We start from the raw sequence: 18,317 nt of genomic DNA, 5'->3' as shown, positions 1-18,317 counted from the left end.
TTCTCTGGTGTTTGAAGAGCAGTAAATAGGCTTCCTATAGAAGATGATAGTGGAAACACCCTGGATCTTTATGTTAATGCATCAGTCGTGGCTCATTTTAGCTTTGAAGGATGTGGTTAGTGACTCACCCTGCTGGATAAGCAACAAGGCCAGTTCTGGGGTCGCAGGCTAATCCTCTGCCTCCCGACACAGTTATGCCCAACACCTTCTCCAAAGTCACCTAGAGGATACAAGAAAGAAAACAGGAAGTACCATGAAATGTGAGTACAGCTCAAATAGACCAATAACATAGGTGCTGATGGTCTGGTTCACACTGGTTCCCTGGTTCCTAGAAATCCACTGAGAAGCACCAGGAACACCAGGTACACCAGGTAACCGCATTCAGCTTTCAATATAGGCATAGGAAAATACTATTGGGCTACAGAGAAGGACTTATTGACCCACTTATTACTTTCTCTATGCCAGAGCATTGCAAGCAGAGAACTGCAAGCAGCAGATAGTACTGGTGAAAAGCTGGGATGCATATTCATTAACCACTGACTCCATCCTCCCAGTAAGAGCGACATACCACTGTGTCTAGAGCTTGGCTCTTTCCTGAAAACTGTTTCCAGGCTGACCCATTCTCTTTGTTACGTCCATCTGGTAGAAGGCAGTTCAGCCTGGTATTCCTAGGAACTGAATAGTCAGTTTTTCCTAGGGTGCTTGAGTTGGAAATCACAACTCGTGGTCAAGGGCATCCCTTGCCAGGAGTCGTAAGAACACCATAAACATTCACAAGCCTGTTGCATATCAATGACCCTTGCAAGAGACAGTTATCTAAATGTCCCCACACTCCCCTCAGGCAAAGATCTCCAGTATTTTTAGGAAAAGAAAAGAAATGCAACTGGAAGAGCTACTGGGAAAATACAAAGGCCTCTGTGGTAAGAAACTGACAAAAGAAAAAAAAAAAATGGGAAGGGTGGGTGACAAATGGACATGACACAATATTTTGGGGAGCGCTCCCTGGCAGAGAAAGCACCAAAATTCAGCAATTACCCCAAAGCAAAACATCGTGCAAAATCTGGCTTGTGGCATAAAAGGACTCAACCTCTGAGCACAAATCCGTTCTCAGCCCTGGGGCTAATTTGACTGACACAAAATTATTCTCTTTCCTCTACATTTGCACGGCTTCATTTTATTTATTATATATTTGATGCATACATTCCTCCTCAGCATTGCTGTCTCTGCCAAACTAAAGGATTTTACTGGGTCACAGTCTTCTGTTTTTAATTATCATCATCTAAGTTATATTTGGTTAAGGCCTTAAGGGCATGGACACAGCATAAGAAGTTACTATTGTAATAATTACTACTGACTTTAATAGCTGCCCTGAAGATGAACATCTTGCATTTATACCGAGGTGGAGCACAAAAGGCAGGGGCGGGGCAGGTTTCCCACGCCGCCCTGACCACACACCTTACCAGACCTGAGGAGTTCGGCTGCAGGGTGAGACACAAGGTCTCACCAAGCCCAGGGCTCAGGATAGTAGGCAAGAGGCCAGAAGTAACCCCACACAGAGAACCACCTTGATTCAGGAGGTGAAGCAGGGCTGAGATGCCACTTAACATGAACTATCCATGCTTTCAGTTAGTTCAAAATTGGCCTGCTTTCAAACAGTGACATGGAAAGTGGAAGATTTCACATTCCAATCTCTGGAACAATTTGGTCCTTTTTTCCCTCTTATTAATAACATACCCCAGGTACTTAAGGACATTATGAGAAACCACCAAATTGTCCCCTTCCCTTGCAAACTGAGAATCGCTGAAAATACGGCTTTTACAAAACTCCACTGGATTTTTATTAAGAAAGAACATGCAATTCAAAATGCATTACAAATTCACTGATAAAGAAAGGAACTAGTTTTGTTTCAACTTGATATTGGAACAAAAATGCCGGGGTTGGGGAAAGGAGTGGGGAGGGCCAGGAGGATATCTACTCTTCCAGACTTGTTAACAATACTTCAAAACACATCTTTTTAAAGCAGCTCAAAAATATGCACAAAGAACTCACTGCTTCTGCTGCTGAGATTCTGGCTAATATCAGCAGTTTCCAAACTAGGAGAGGTTTAAATTCCTACAGAAAATGCATTCTTGTCAGCAAAGGAGGAAGTGGAAGAGACATGTGCCATTCAAGTAGTTCCATCCAGATAAGGCACCAATTACTTGACGCTGTCAGCAACATCAACTTAGCAATGCTGTGATTACAGTGCTCAGTGCAGGCTTTAGCTCAGTCTGGCTGTAATTGCCACTGCCCTAAAAGGCACTGCTTGACCTTGGCTATGCAGATATTCAGCAGCAATTCAGCAACCTATTTTCACCAACAGGTATGTTTTTGCTCTGCAAGGACATTTATCGAGCCTCTCAGTGTGCACTCTTACACCACAGCTGAGCTGATCTCACAGCAGCCTGTCTTGGAGGGGACAGTTCCTTCCTCCCTCACCCTATCAGCCAAATGACATCCCCCACATTTCCCTCATTTCAGACAGCCCTGGCATGGTAATTACCTGTCCAGAAGGCCAAACCAGCAGAAAACCATATTTTATTTTTTATTTCCTGTTTGTTTTCTGTTTGCCAGCCTGGGGAAAACCACAGGAAGAACAAATTCAGGGAAAAAAACCAACAATCATACCCTTCCCCTGGCAACTAGATCAATCTAGCTGCACATCCAAAGCCCAGTCTGACCCCTCCAAGTCTTGAAGAAGAGGAACCAAACAGGAGCACTACCTGATTTGTCTTGACACACTCACCTCACCAATACCAAAATGTCACCCTTACTCCAGCCTCTCTCTCATTCCAAAGTCAGTGGAGGTCCCCTGGTGCTCTGCCAAGAGACTTTTTGTGGCAATGCTAGGATGTAGAAACTCTGTCTCTTATCCACACAGCTTGACACAAAAGGAGTAGCTCAATCTTCCAGTCTAATTATTTTACTGCCAGTGAGTATCTTCTGGCCTCCAACAGACCATTTGCTCCTCCAGAAAAAGGCAACTGTCAAGGCCATACCTCTGATGTTGACAGACCACGTGCCACAGATAACCTGTCTCTAAAGATTCATAACTAACTTTCTGAAAAAGGCTTCCTCTCTTTTGCTCTCAGTCTTAACTTCAAAAACTTTCTAGTGTAAAGAATTTGAAATGTAACCCCACAAAGCATATCCAAAGGCAGCATCTCCACTTGATAATACTCGAGTATTAAAACCAACTAGCATCAAAAAAGAGTGCATATAAATTTAAAATGTGATCTTACGAGACTCGTGAGCTCCACTTCCACCAACCTGCCCACAATACACCACAGTTTTTCCCCATGACCAGCTTCCAGGCTAGGTAACATAGGGGCAAGAGATTGTCACAAAACTTGAAAACAAAAAACATTTCAGAGAGAAAAAACAGTAAGTAACAACACAGTATGAACTGGATTCTTCTCAATTTGTCAGCTAAAACAAATGAATTCTTAGTAAGGTTAATTAGGGCAAAACCACATCAACTTTAATTTCCTAATGTGGAATTAAGATTTGTCAGCAAAGGGCAGATCAATTGATACAGCTCTGCCATTATCCCGTCTCTGAAGTTACCACTTCCTTCTGTGGTAAGGGCAGACTCCCAGTCCCACACTGCCATAAACACTGCCATTCATACAAGTCTCCCAAGTGGTACCTCAGCACATCCCAGTCAGAAATACATTATTTTGCACACCTTCCCAAGTCTGATCTGAGCTAACCACAGGACCTGGAGAGTTCCCCTGCAGATCTGAGACATTGTTCATTACCAATAGCTCCTGTGTTTGCCCAATTTGCAACCTACAGTTGTCAGACATGTCACTGCTTGCTCAGGCCTTCACAGACAACTAATGGGCCACCTCAACACCCTCATCCAAACCTGGAAACAACTGCAAGATTAAACCTGTCATTTGTACCTAAATTAGAGGCAGGAGAGGAGGCTGACAAGCTGCATTTGTTACTTCATCTTGAGGCTTCTATTAATAGCATTTGGCACGTTCAGTCAAGGTTCTCTACACAACTTGCGAGTTATTGAATTGATCCACTCACAAAACACTTCTGCAGCTCATTTTGCACTGCCACTTTGCTATCTGAAACTATCCCATCTCCATTCCTTTAAGGTCAACTTTTACTCAGATTTCGAGGGTCAATACACACCCTTAGGCACATAAACCTGTGCAGCTAATTCCTGTCCTGCAAAATCTGATATTCAGCCATTTTACAGGCTTAAATCTAAATTTATTTACTTGGAATTGCACTAATGTGTGTAAAGAAATTTTTGTGCCTAAGCAGATCCCTTACCCTGTTCCTTCCACATCAATTCCCAACACCATCAGATAGGTAGGACCAAACCAGCAGAGTCCTGAATTGCAGGACTCAAGGTACCAACAGGTATTCACAGCAGCTGGGCCTGCCCAGAAAGAGGGGAATGAGGAGCCCAATCCCACCTGGAAGTCAAAGGGCATATCCGAGAGCAGCCCTTGCTTCCATCAGACACAGTCCCACACAGCACACAGGGAAAGCCCATGCTTGAGGGAAGAAGCTGTGCCACCCCCACCTTCCTCCTGAGGTGCAGATAATCATTTCAGAAAGACTGATCTGAACAGCCCCAGCCAGCCTCGTTTGGCTTTTCAAGAAGACTCGATATCTGAGCAGCGACCAGGTCTCAGAGCGAGTCTTGTACTTGCGTGAGCCATTTCTGTTGTTTTGAGGAAGTTATCACTAACAATTGCTTACATATGCCATAAGGACAACACAGAAATCCTTGAGGGACCAGCCCAACTTCACCCTCCCGCAAACACTTTCGTCTTTCCCATCATTTGCATTCCTTTGGGACCATCTACACTTGCAAAGCCACACGGGAGTACAGGAGACAAACACTGTGGCCTGCACACCCAGCCAGGACTCTGTTAGAAAGCAGTAGTAAACACACCCAGGCACAGCAACAATTTCCACAGGAAGGGGTGCCAAAAGGGACAATGTAGTCACTGACAGTCCTGCCTGAGCTGTCACAGGCACTCTGCCTCCAGCTGCACTGTTTCACTACTGAACCCCTGCTGCTGGGTAGGAGCTCCTATAGCTGTGCCTCTTTGCACACCAGCAGACTTCTGTGGTCTGCCTTCATCTTAAAAGAGAGGAAGACATTTTCAAGAGAAAGACATCTTTAGGCTTTAGGCCACCAGGCATCCCTCAAAGAGTTTGGACTGTAGGCTGAATAATAGCCTGCTGCAACTCACCCCACCATTCTCCCCAGGCCAGCAAAATACTAAGTAGGAGTTCAACGGTATTTCAGCTCTTCATCCCCACACTCATATGCTAAAGAAATCAGAGTTTTCTGACTTGATTATCTCACCTCCTGCCTTCTTATGCTATCTTCATTCTCTTCTGGACCCAAAATCTAATCATTCACTACAAGCACAGTTTATTTAAGCATGGAAAAAAAAAAAAAAAGCAAAGCATTTAAGAGGATTTGTGCTACTCTCCAGTGCTCAAAATGATAACCAAGGGGAGGAAACTTATGTTACTGTACAGGGCAGCCCACACGCCCCAGCACCTACAGCACTAGGCAGGAGAAAACCATGTCCAGCAAGCAGATACATCTGTTCCAGACTTCACGAGATTGGCCACCTTGGATTAGAGACCAATATCTAGCCTTGGTTTATTTTTCCATTTGCAGCCAAAAGCAAAGGAGGAAAATCAGGAAGAATGGTATAAAGAAATGTACAGATAAAGTTTAAGAATAAGGAAAACAAATTTAATTTTTTCTCACCTCCTGTCAGTCTTGCTGTTGCAAAATAGATATTCTCCATTTTTAACTTATTTCAGTAGAATTCTCTACCATGAGCTTACCCACTCTGTCTATAAAAGCTTAGCATTCACACATCTTTTGGCAAGGAACTCCACCAGTTTGGTATGTTGCAAGATGAACCATCTTTCATTATTTGTTTTAAACCTCACTTCTAATAGTTTTATTTGATGTGCCTCAGTCTCTGTATGAGAAGAGACAGTGAACAGTCAGTCCCTATCCACCACCTTTAGGTGGTTCATGATTTTGTAAGGAGCTATACTATCACCCCAAGTCATCTGTGCTCCAAGTACGAGAGTCTTCTCGAAGTTACTTTATGGCTCTCCTGAAAGCTATTTCATATTCTTTATCAGTTCCTCTGTGAAGCCCCTTCCATGTCCCCTTCATTCTTCCTGAGATGAAGGAAAAACATGAAGACCACATGTGACTTTTCAGGCATGGCCACAGCAAGTTTTTACAGAGCAGAATAATATAATAGTCTGTTTTGTTTTCCATTTTTTCCCCATTAATACCTTATGCTCAATCTGCCTTCCTGACATCTAAGATCATTTACAGAAAGCAACAAAGAGGTCACCCTGCTCAACAAAAATCACAGATAAGAACTGCTGCTGCTGCTTTGCATTTGGAAACCTATGCCTCGTTCTGTCCTGTCTGCTCCCCTATGGCATGGGAAATCCTATTCTTGATTTAATAGTTTGATTTCAACATGCCCCTTTCTCTCCATGCCATTGTGAGCATCTATGATCAAGAGCATCCTCAGTGAGAGTTCTTTCAGCATAACTACTCCAATCCACTCCAGAATGGCTACTTCAGTAAATGTCCACAAGCAGACAAGTTCTATTTTAAAAGCCTTCCCATGGGCCTATGTATAACACAGTTAACACTCGAATCCATTTAATTAAGTAGCAGCATCCAATCAGCATGACAAGACAACATCCATCAGGGTTCATCTACCGTCCACTGCACAATGTGCCTGGCCTCATCCCTCTCCTGAAAGCAGGCATATTAATAATGCACGTGCAAAGGCATGTGCTCCTGAAAAAGCACAGGACAAGGAATTCCCTGAGATACATGACCCATGAGGGTTACTTTGAAAAGCCTTCCCTAGCACATCAAGCAATCAGTTGTAACTAAGCACCTATCTTGCACAGGGAAGTGGCTACATAATCATCTGTTCTTTTGCCTTAAAAAAAAAAAAAAAAAAAAAAAAAAAAAAAAAAAAAAAAAAAAAAAAAAAAAAAGAGCGCCTTTACTGGTTGAATGGAGATCCCAGTGCTCCCAACGGTCCAATACACTGACATGGGGAGCTCCAACATCAGGCCTGAGTTTCACAGCAGCACCGTGGTTTGCAGGTCTGTTACATTCTGCTTCCAGAGTTTCCAGCACCTCTGCATGCACTCCAACATGTTTTCCATGCTGCCACACAGCAAAGTCGTATCAAGGCACTCTGGCATCCAATACGTGAAAATGCTGAAAATGTAGCTGTACATTGTCAGCGTCAGCATTTAAGAAATAGCTGTCTATCTTACATAAGTGAAATTTGATACAGAGCGCCAAATCTCACAGCTGGCCCTGTTTGTACATCTCTGCTGCTGCTCGCGAGCCTCACCGCCAAAAAGCACGTCCGACCTCCAGGGACCAGTGCACACGGTGTAGGCACTAATCCATTGTCTGAACACACTGTCTGATGTCCTGTTACTGCTGCAGAAAAACAAAGGCTTCAAGTTTTACATTTAGTTCTGCTGAGCTTCGTCTGGCACATAAAACACAGAGCACTAATTACAGTATACTGTTCTACCTAAGGGGCTGTCAGCATTTCCACTGCAAAGCCTTCATTTCAGGGCTTTATAACACAGCTGTGAAATATTCATTTTGCACTTCAGCTTAACATGCAAAGGTCTGGCTTTGGACCAGGTTCCCCTGCTTGGTTTTTTGAGGGGCAGAGGAAGTTAGGGTTTTTATTGTTGGTCTGGCAGGGGAAGGGCTGAAGATGGGTGGATGGAATTAACTGCAAGAGGTGTTTGACTTACAATAGCACATAAACAACAAAACCACTCAGCTCCACAAGTGGTTTCTGCCCCTCACCTATCCAATGTGTTCCTCTGCTTTTATATACATTTAGAATATGCACTTTTAAAATTCTTTTACATATATATTTTTTATATGTTTTTAAAGAGGTTTTTCTATCCTCACCCTTTTCTCCAGCCACTCTTTCTTCCCTCAGCAACGAGTGCTAGGAAAGAGTAATGTCTTGACAAGCCTGGAGACTGAAAATATTCCACCTGCAAAAGGCAACAGCCACAAGCCAAGCTCCAACACAGGAGCCATTCCGGAGGTCTGGCTGACAGAGCAGTCTCCATTTCTCTCACTGTAAGCCTCCTAAACCTTGCCCACAGGCACCACTGCACACTCACACCAACTGCCCAACTGACCCTCAAGGAACTACTGCAAGACCATGAGACTGCTTTCATGCAATCCACTACACAGATATGTTTGACACTTAAGGTGTTTCCAGCCAATGCCCAGTTTAAAGCAGTCTTTGTGGGAAAAATGATTCAGAGCTACGAGTAAGCCCTCACAGTTAACCAATTAAAAAAATAAAGCAGAAGAGAAAAAAAAAAAACACAAAGCAAAACAAAACAAAAATACCTGACCAGAACATCACTGTATGACACAAGCAGTTGCCAACTGTATGTAATTTGATTTCAAGATAACCACTTTAAGAACATCAGGGAACAATCTCCCACAACAGAAGTTATGAATGGCACTCCTTGGCACAAGAGTGGCAAGAGCAGAAACTGACTTGCTAAAAGGTATTGAATCACTGAGTTATGGGAAGCCTTACATTACATTTGTAAACCTGCATAAAGGCAGAGGTGGGATGGGGGGTATTCCAATACAGGTGCTGAGCCTCATCTCTAATGGTTCTGCCACGTGTGTTGTACAGAGGTTGCAACAGGGGTATGCACACATTTATTAAAAATTGTCCATACAGTTGGACAAAAAGAACAGATCAAATCAGGGATGAAAGTGGGAGAAACAGAACACAAGCAACCCACAGTCCCCACAGGCTGTCTCTCCACAGTGTGCGTGCATTTGTCCATCTCTTCACAGAGCCTCTCTTGCCTGCTCTCCCCTCCTGGCCTCCCCACCGTGCTGGCCGCTTTCAGTCCAATTCCAGCTGTCAGGGCTGCATTCCTGACCCCTCAGCCCCAGCTGTCAGGGGCTACGTGCTGAATCTGCACTCTGCCTTCGCCATGCACCTGAAGAAAGGCAGTCCCGGGCAGGCCATAAATGCCATTGCACAGCCCCGGGGAGTGGGTGGGAGGCTATTAAAATAACCTCTACCAGCAACCACAGTGAGGGAACTTAGAACTGGCAACAGAACACACCTGCAAGTGTTCCTGCAGCCTGCAAACAGGACACATAGAGGGTTAACTTCCTACCAGCTTCTAGAGCACAACCTAGCCATCATTAACTAATCTTCTGTTTCTTCATTTAACATCAGCCTGGACCACCAATTTTCTCTTCCCCACCCCCACACTAAGTTCAATTTCTTCCTAAATACTGCAGAGATGAGGAGAGGTCCATGTAACATTACCAGCTCTGGCTACAGGCATGACAAGCAGTGGTTTCTCTTCCCTCTACCATTCAGTCATCATTCTCACTGTAAAAGCAACACCAACTCAGACTTTCATGAGATTTCACAAAACTCTCAGAAAATCTGAGCTTCAGAGATACAAGTGTGGTGAAGGGACAGGGAAAAAGCATGTGTAAATTGTCCACCATTGTCAGTGTTGTCATGATGGTATTTTGACTTTGATGTGGGAAGTTCTTTTTTGTTGATGTAAACAAATCAGTGTGATGAATGCATGAAATGTGTGTAAAAAGAAGAAGTGACATCAAACAGGCTACAGGTATTCCTGGTACATAAAGAGTCAATCCTGATTTGTTCCAGACTAAGCATCTGCACATGGAGTCAATTGGACCAGCTCCACAGGCAGTTAAACCCCATGGAACACAACAGAGACACCTCTGTGTGGGCAGGCTTCAAAGAAACCCTTCTTGAGCTCTTGGGATCTGAAATTCTGCAAGATCACTCCTTCACAAGAACCAGACTTTTCCACTTTGCAAATGTGCATTGTTTTTTCATGAGGAAAGAGAGCAGACAAGATACAAGACTTTACATAGGGTATGCTTAGGCCCTCCCACATAGGCAATTTGTCCATATTTTTTTCTTTATAGTAGAAGATGAAGCCAATTCACCTTCCCCTGCATCAAGAACCACCTATAAAAGTTTTAGGTACAAATACAAACTTGCCTCCCCTAATCTGTCCCAGCACTGAAGATCAGTGGAAGTAACTTCTGACCTTCTGACAGTCTTACATATTGGTCTTCTCCAAATCCACACACAGGGGCCTGAATACAGGCAAAGAAAGTGCTTCAGTGAGAAGAAATTTTTAAAAAAAACAGAAACAAAACAAAAAACCCAAAAAAACCACACCGCTATAGCTCCCTTGGGCAGAGTTTCAGTTACTCATATAAGGGTTTGAAATCCAGCAGGAACAAATGGTTCTCTCAGTGTAAGGGTCACTGTTCATCATCATTAATCATCACTTCCCAGATAGGAAAGGCTCCTTCCCCTCTGTTTTGCCAGGCTTTAGCACTCACAAGAAGCAAGAGACAAGAACAAGGAAAAGAGCCAAACAGGAATGTGGGCATAGGCTGGTAGCAAGGCTGCTCCCTCTGTGGCTCTGCTGAAGTCCCTCCTCTTGGTCCTAACCCTGAGCTGAGCCTGCTCCTAAATGCAAACAGGCAATGGTTAAAAGTCCGCAGCTTCTCAGGCATACACTCCCAGGAAACTGTAGCAGGACCAAATAATTCTTGACTCTGAAGAGTCAAACACAGGGGCTATAACACAACACTTCTAACACTGATACCGTCATGGCTAGGAGCTCCCTCCTAAATCACCTCCTGCTGAACTCTATAAACAACACATACATTCAAACTAAACTTGGACACAGGGAAGACAAACTGAAAGAGAGGGTGCAGAAAGCCTTCCCCACAGTCAACTCTGCTGAGGGGAGCCGCAGAAGGAAAGCCACATCTCAGCACTTCAAGAAAAGTATCATGTTACAATCTCCTTCCCCTTAATTTCTTCTCTGGGGCTTATTTTTGGTATAAACAGATCTATGAACTGTTTGACAAGGCTTGGGGGGGAACTTAGTGGTTCATCTTGAGTCCAAGAGTAGAAACACACAGAGCTATGCAGGATGAAGAAAACCCTTTTGATCAGCCTGCCTGAGGCAACACACATAACTCATTTGTGATTTCTTTATTCACCCATGACCCCATGCCAAATCAATTAATTTTTATCCTTCACCAGTGATTTACACAGCCATTCTGCCCTAAAAGTCTTTGCCAGATCTCATCTCTACCTACACACCCCACACTGCCATGAAGGCAACTATGCCTTCTAGAGAAGGACACAGCTGTAAGAAGTCTTAAAGAGGCTTTAAGAGTGTATTAAAGAGACTCTCTGTGTGTAAAAGCCTCACCTTTTCATGCCCAGATTCCTTACACAGAGCAGGTATCTGTCTCTGCCATAGGAGGTCAGAGGGCTCAAGGATCTTCCCTGTAACACCTGAACCGCTCCAGGACAAGACACCTCGTCCTCCCACCCATGCATCTTCCTAACATTTCAGTGATGTTATGGAGGAAAGCACATACTTGCATCCTCGGGGAATAAGAAAATGGTTTTGTTGTAAGCTGATTTAATTATGTTTAAAAATTACAGCAATTTAAAAGATGCTAAGATAGGAACAAATACAACAGGAAGGAGTGAGTAAGTGAAAAGTATTTATCACACAGACAACATCCCTACGGAAGGAGGCAGGAGGTAAAGAGATTAGTATTCCATCTCTGCCTAAACATTGTCTGAACTATTTACTATTTGTTTCACAGTACTTGCAAGAAGTCCTGACCAACAGAGGCCCTTCTGTACTAACAGCAGGCAGCAACACGTACTCTCACACAGCTGGCAATCTACTACCAAGTATAAGACGACTAGGTGGCAATACCACACAATCACTGAAGTTAAATGTCTTGAACATGCAACAAATTAGCAACAGAACTGGGAATAATCTTACTCCCTCCCAAATTCCAGCAGCTATCTACTGCACAGACCATGCTACACCACTTCTGTACCTCACTCCTGCCTGAGGCCAAGGACAGTATTTTTAAAGAATGCTTAAAAATTAATCAAAAGAAAGCACGAGAGATTTCTTTATTTTGCTCAAGCCAACCAGTACATACAAAAGAAGACACTCAAGCCCCCTGCCAGCACTCACTGCCTAGCTCTAGGCAATCCCTTCTGGCACTCCTCCCTGCCCCAAAGAATAAGCTTCTTACAGAATAGACTTTACCAGCATCTTGCCCTTCATGCACCCTGAAATTAAGAAGCTCTTCACATCTCCCCATCAACATGCATATTGAGCACCAAGAGATTTGTCCTGTCAGCCAGAAAGGAGACCACATCCCCCAGGGGAATTGATACATAGGAACATGGGGCAAATATTGAGAAAGCAAACTGAGGAGAACAGCACAAGCACTGATTTCCATCATCTCCTCAACAAACCTGCTGCCACTTCCTGTACTGGAACAGGAAAGCCCTTCACCTGTAACACGGTGACCCCGTCACTTGCCCCTGCAGAACAGACAAATTCTGCAAATCTGTAAGTGCTCACTCAGGTACACACCACTGAGCCATCTTTCTGCTGCAAAGACACAAATGGTACTCCAGGAGAAGAAATCATCATCCAACAGTCACAGCAGATGCAAAATTCAGTTTAGACTTTTCCAAATAGTTCCAATTTCTTACAAGTTTTATGACCTAGACCCAGCATCCCAAAGACCTAAATACTCTTCCTGTAAGCAGCAAAAAACACCATCGATCCTCTCACTTTTGCACACACACACAGTGGAAAGCCCTAGATCCAGGTGCACAACCAACTCTTGTTGCTTTGACACTTCACAAAGTACTGTTGCTTTTACATTTTTAGTTCTTAGCAAAACTTGCTGTTACAAAAAGCAGAATGCAAAAGTAGAGGTTATGGAACTTCAGTCTTCAGCAGAGAGGCAATCCTTCCGATTTCCTGGTAAACAGCTTTAGACAAATTCACCTACTTAGAAGCATTTAGCAGAATCTGTCTGGATAAGAAATAACTTTGAGTGACACACGTAGTTCAGAAATATCTGAACTAAGTACATTTCTGCAGTTTAAACAAGGGAGATAATAAACCAGGCAAACACTTGAAGCGCAAAGTAACACAGGAGAGAATATCCCTGTTGACTGACATTTGTGCTGAACCACCATGCTAACCCTAGTCAAACTGTATTTTTCTCCAGTAAAAAGAGAGCTGTAAAGCTTGTATGCATCTTGTGTCCACTCCCTGCTGCAGTGCACTGGCAGAGGTAGTGGGCAACTGCTGGATACAAGTTTTACTGTCACCCCAAAATGAGCTCCTGCATGAGGCCAGGCTGCAATTCCCATCACCAACCAGGGAAGAGGTGTTGGATGAAACAGAGCTGATGGCCTGCCACAGTTGAATGAACGCAGCTGATGATTTGGACTCTTAAACAAAAATGCAGAAAGAAATGGCTGTAAAATTGTTTTTGGAGCACTGAAGCCCTAAAATGTTCCCACATGTACACAGTCTTGTCTCTCCTCTTCTAACTGCATCAGTCGAAGAAAAGACAATACTTTCACCTGCAGATGTTGCTGTAGGTTGATACCTGCAATAGAGCACTTAGGAGGCAATAAAAATTAGCCAAAGACAAAAGAAGTACTTAGAGTTTAAAGACAGAATCAACATCATCCACAAGCAAAGACTAAAACTAGCTGTTCAGTGCTTATCAGTACTTTCTGCTGTTTCTACAGAGATAATTTCCTATATTTCCTTTAGGTGAGATAGAAATCTATTAGTGACAGAAAGGACCACAGAAATTGGCACAATCTGCCATGGCAGCCAAGCTGATTGAGCAAATACTTGCACTAAAAAATCTTGACAAAGAACTAGAAAGCTACTTCTAAATTGCAAGAGTTATGTTCACAAGCACTGCCTGGGAGGAGTCCTATGCACATTCCCCATGGTTCAAAAGATGATAGCAGCATCCTGATGCATCTGTGAAACCACAGATGATGCGACTTAAAAATACTGCTCCCTACAATGTGTGACACCATGATGATCAAGGCAGCTCCACAAGTGCCCAGACTGCCTGTCTAATAGTTTGAGGAGAAAGACATCTGACAGTTCAAGCAAACTCAGCAACAGTTCTGCAGTCACAAAAAGCTAAGATTGTCACAGACCAAACTCTGTGGTGTTGGGACACCAGGCTGCTGCAAACTGAATCCTATGGGACTTCTGACAGATGTTGCACCACAAGAGAAGAGCCAAGCAAACTCCAAGCAGGAGGCCAATGTTCCAGACCCAAGCACTTATGCTCTTCCCCGAAGGCATGCCATATGGCATTTTGTTGTTGCTTTCATCCACCTTCCACAGCCTTTTCCACTGAAGACAGAGTATCTGGGAAATCAGCTTGAATCAGCTGTAAGGAAGGGAAGCCCTGGGTCTACCACTTTCTTCTATTTATACCAACAACATTACTGCACCAGTTCAAACATATTTTATATATAGCTCTGTGGCTTACTTCCAGGCAGAAGTAACCCAATGCTGGTGTACATATGTTTAGACCACAGCAATTGGAAACAATGTCCCATAAACTCTGTTAACTGCTGCTCCACTGTAACCAGAACAGGCTCTACAACTGCAGAAACACAAGCCATGATAGGAAAAAAAATAAAAAGTTATCCATCCAGAAGCTAAATAAGCCAGTTGCCACCTGCACAGCATTGACAGACTTCCACTGTAGCCCCAACAGATTTATAGCTGTAAGTTCACAGCCAGCTCTTGTCACATCAAGATATAGTGTCTGACTGCCAAGACACCACATGGAGGTGACCAGGGTGTGGGCCAGCATAGGGGAAGACATGCAATACACACAGCATCTGTCAGTACCCACTTTCATTTTGTAAACTTAAGAGTGGACAAACAGAAGATAGCTGGATGTGCACAGCTCTATGTGCAAACCCTGTACTGAAAAGATCAGTAGTGCTACCATATTTTAATGAATCTGACTTGACTCCAGTACCCATAAGCTCACACATTGAAAAGAAACAAGAATGGCAAGGAGCAGAAGCCCCGGCCCAACACCCGGAGGGTATTTACCTCAGCACTGGTTGCAGGGGCCTCAGTGACACGAGGAAGACACTTGCACAAAACCTCGCAGGTTACTGAGCCAGTGCTGAGCCTAGGCTTTAACACGAGCCCAGGTGAGCCAAGCTGCAAACAGCAGCCCACGTGTAGAAAAGCAAGAAGTGATAATTACCATGCTTTTCACCAGACTGTCCCTCTCACAGGCTTCAAACACAGTCCTGTCAGTCTTCCCAATACACATAAAAACAACCTTTCATCACATTTTTCTCTGCAACAGCTAAGTACTGGGAGGGTGGAACGGGACCGGGTTGGGGGGGAAAACGACTGATATGTGATTAACATGTTTTTTTAAAAAGCTTGCTTTCTTTTGCCTGAACCCAGTGGGACTGAACTTTAAAGAGGAGGAAAGCATAATCAACACTTCAGAAGTAACTAAAAAGGCATGGCACTTTTGGTTATGGGAAGTGGAAAAGTTAATGACCACCATCTCAGGCCTCTTCAGAGACAGGCGTCTCTTCTCCTGGGGTATAAATAACTCAGCTTTAGCCTGCATAAACCTGTTTGTAACTTCAGGGATGGAACTGCCCATCCTGAACATGCCAGGTCAGCATCTTGCTTAGATCAGAGAAGGCTCTGTCAGAGAGCTTCTAGATGGGGAGAAAAGGTGAAACCAATTTCAGGAGTGATGACAGAGGTACAAAATAAAAATGGCATTTCTCTGGTTAACTGCCTATTTGGGGATGTGAAACTGGGAAAGAGAAACAGTCTCTGTTCCAGGTTTCATAGGACTGGCTAGCAACATATTCAGGAAATATGGATTATCGGATAAAGTGCAGCTGAGCTGGTCAAAACATGCTGAAAACAACTGCATGATATACATATAAGGCATGCACACAGATACAGTTATGTGCATTTAATGAATCATCACACATAGACTCTGATCTTAGAATTGGCCACAGAGATACTTCTCTTTACATCCATTGAGTGAAACGAACCACTCATACTACCTCACCACACAAAATTCAGCACATACTGAAGCACCCACAGGAATGGTGCCAGAGTTTGCATTCGGTTTTCTTTTAAACCTTTCAAGGTCATCACGACTCTAAAAACGCTACAAAGAGTTGTATAAGACTGTGTACATTACAGCTGTAACATAATTCCACTGTCACTTTACAAGCAGGAGAAAAGAGCAAGCTGTAAGTTACTGTACTAACAGGCATACTTAGAAAAGTAACATACACTCAACCAGAACAGAGTATGTTCTTCGTATTAAACACACACACACAGAAAAATAGAAACATAATCATACCATCATCCAACCAGGCCTCAGCATTTAAGTACACTCTACAAAGCAAAACCCTTCTTGGCAGTTCTTAACACTACTTTCCTTTCTGGGGATCTGAGAAAAGCATCCAAATGAAATCACAGTAGAGAGTGGGAGAGCAGGACATGGGACAAAACACAGGCAGCAGACCTGGAAGCAAATTCCTCTTCCAAAGAGATGGCTGCAGTATATAGGCAGCATTCCCTTTGCTGTCCAGAGACTCTCTCCCCAGCAAGGGAAACCACCCACTTCGACATTTTATGATGGATTTTGTTTCTAAGCCCTTCTTTCTGTCCTAACTGCTTCTGCAGCTACAGAGATCACTAATGATTTATAGTTCTGCCATCTCCTCAGCATGAGAGCTCCTCAACTCAACTAATCCCAAATGCTACACAAATATGCTTCCCGCCCCCAGCTCCCTTCCCCATAACCCAGAGCAGGAATACCAGCTTGTCCCTGTCTGGACAGTTATAGTACTTTTTACACAGCCTCCTCCTCTCCTCCACCAGCGCTGCCGGCTAAGGAGGGCCGGGTTGCTCTTCCCAGTACAACAGGCCCTAAGTGCCAGAAAAAACTAGGAGCAGAAAGAAAGAGATTATTTTGCTTGCCAACAAACCTTTAGGTAGTAGGTGATGAGCGTTCCCAATTGTTTTAAACCTCTGGAAAAAACTGACAGCAAAACTAAAAGCCTTATTGCAACAAGTACTCTTCTTTTCCCAGGGGAACATCACGTGACTGTCCACAGCGAGCAATATTTCTCAACCCCTGATAACTTCAGAGATCCCCAGGTGCCCTGTAAAATACCTGTCCTTCACCAAAGAGGCAGATTTTTCCAAACTAATGAGACAATTCCGTTTCCCTGTCAGAACTGCAAAGCAAGAAAGCTGCCCAGTGCATCATATCCCCTACCATGGAGGGCAACATTACTACCCAGGGGCAACCTGGTGGTCTTTCCCAGCCTTGCTGGTCAGCCTGGAACTTTGGTCACCAGAGTTCCACCATGAAGGTCCAGGCACTGTCTGGAACAACACATACTCTGAGCATATTATAGAGGGTTATTATACTAGAGACTGAGAGCTTGGTTGTCTCCTTTTCCCAAACATGTGTTTAACTCAAGCTTCGCAGGCTTACCAAGGGCCACAGGCCCCAGGCGGTGCAGGGCCCTCCCCAGGCACTGGATACCCACAGAGCCACAGGCAGGGTCACAGTGCCCCTTCCCAAGCACACCACAGCATGTCCACAGCCACGGGAGGCTGCAGCACCTGGAAGAAGCCAGGGTAGAAGCAGTGAATTTGCCAGCAAGCAGGCAGGCCAGGCCATGCAATTGTGGCCTGGGTGCTGTGTGGCCCACTGGCTCTTACCCTGGCTCCAGCAGGCCATGTAGAAAGTGATTAATCAGCCCCTTGGCCATTTTATTAACAGCTGTGTTTATACACTGATACTCCTAGGCAGAGACACTCATTCCAAGGGCCTGGAGCAGCTTCAACATGCAGCAGAGATAGTCCAGGCACTGCATCTTCTCCCCCAGCACCACATTCATTTTTCTACCAATGGCCTGATCAAAAAAATATTTTTTGCAGGTCTCAGCCATCAAAAAGCTTATTTGCAGCCCTGCAACAGAAAATGGGGCAAGAACTTCACAAAGCAAGTGTCCATAAGTCACTCACCACAACGGTGATGCAGGTGACCTGCTCTTGCAGAAGCTATAGCCAAAGCAGGCAGTGGCAAGGAGGCTGAAGAAAGCTGCCTCTCACCCAGAGCACCTCACCCTCATCCTCCCCCAGCACCAGTTATTCATGCTGCTGATTGCATGTTAATACATCTCAACAGCTTAGCTCGGAAGCCTGCAGAGACAGGCAGCACAAACCACGGATTATCA

At 44.2% G+C, this 18,317-nt stretch overlaps 1 protein-coding gene across 5 annotated transcripts in view; it reads right to left on the bottom strand.

Annotated features, from left to right (window-relative positions):
- Window positions 1-18,317, bottom strand: part of MAPKBP1 (mitogen-activated protein kinase binding protein 1) — a 100,785-nt gene that overhangs the window by 71,892 nt on the left and 10,576 nt on the right. For all 5 annotated transcript variants that reach the window (XM_063398578.1, XM_063398582.1, XM_063398580.1 and 2 more), the window contains exon 3: window positions 129-220. In XM_063398578.1, the coding sequence (XP_063254648.1) occupies window positions 129-220 (92 nt within the window). The remainder of the gene's footprint in view (window positions 1-128; window positions 221-18,317) is intronic.

Source organism: Prinia subflava, chromosome 5 (genome assembly GCF_021018805.1).
Source record: "Prinia subflava isolate CZ2003 ecotype Zambia chromosome 5, Cam_Psub_1.2, whole genome shotgun sequence".
Taxonomy (NCBI): Eukaryota; Metazoa; Chordata; class Aves; order Passeriformes; family Cisticolidae; genus Prinia; species Prinia subflava.
This window is presented reverse-complemented; position numbering and strand designations above follow the sequence as displayed.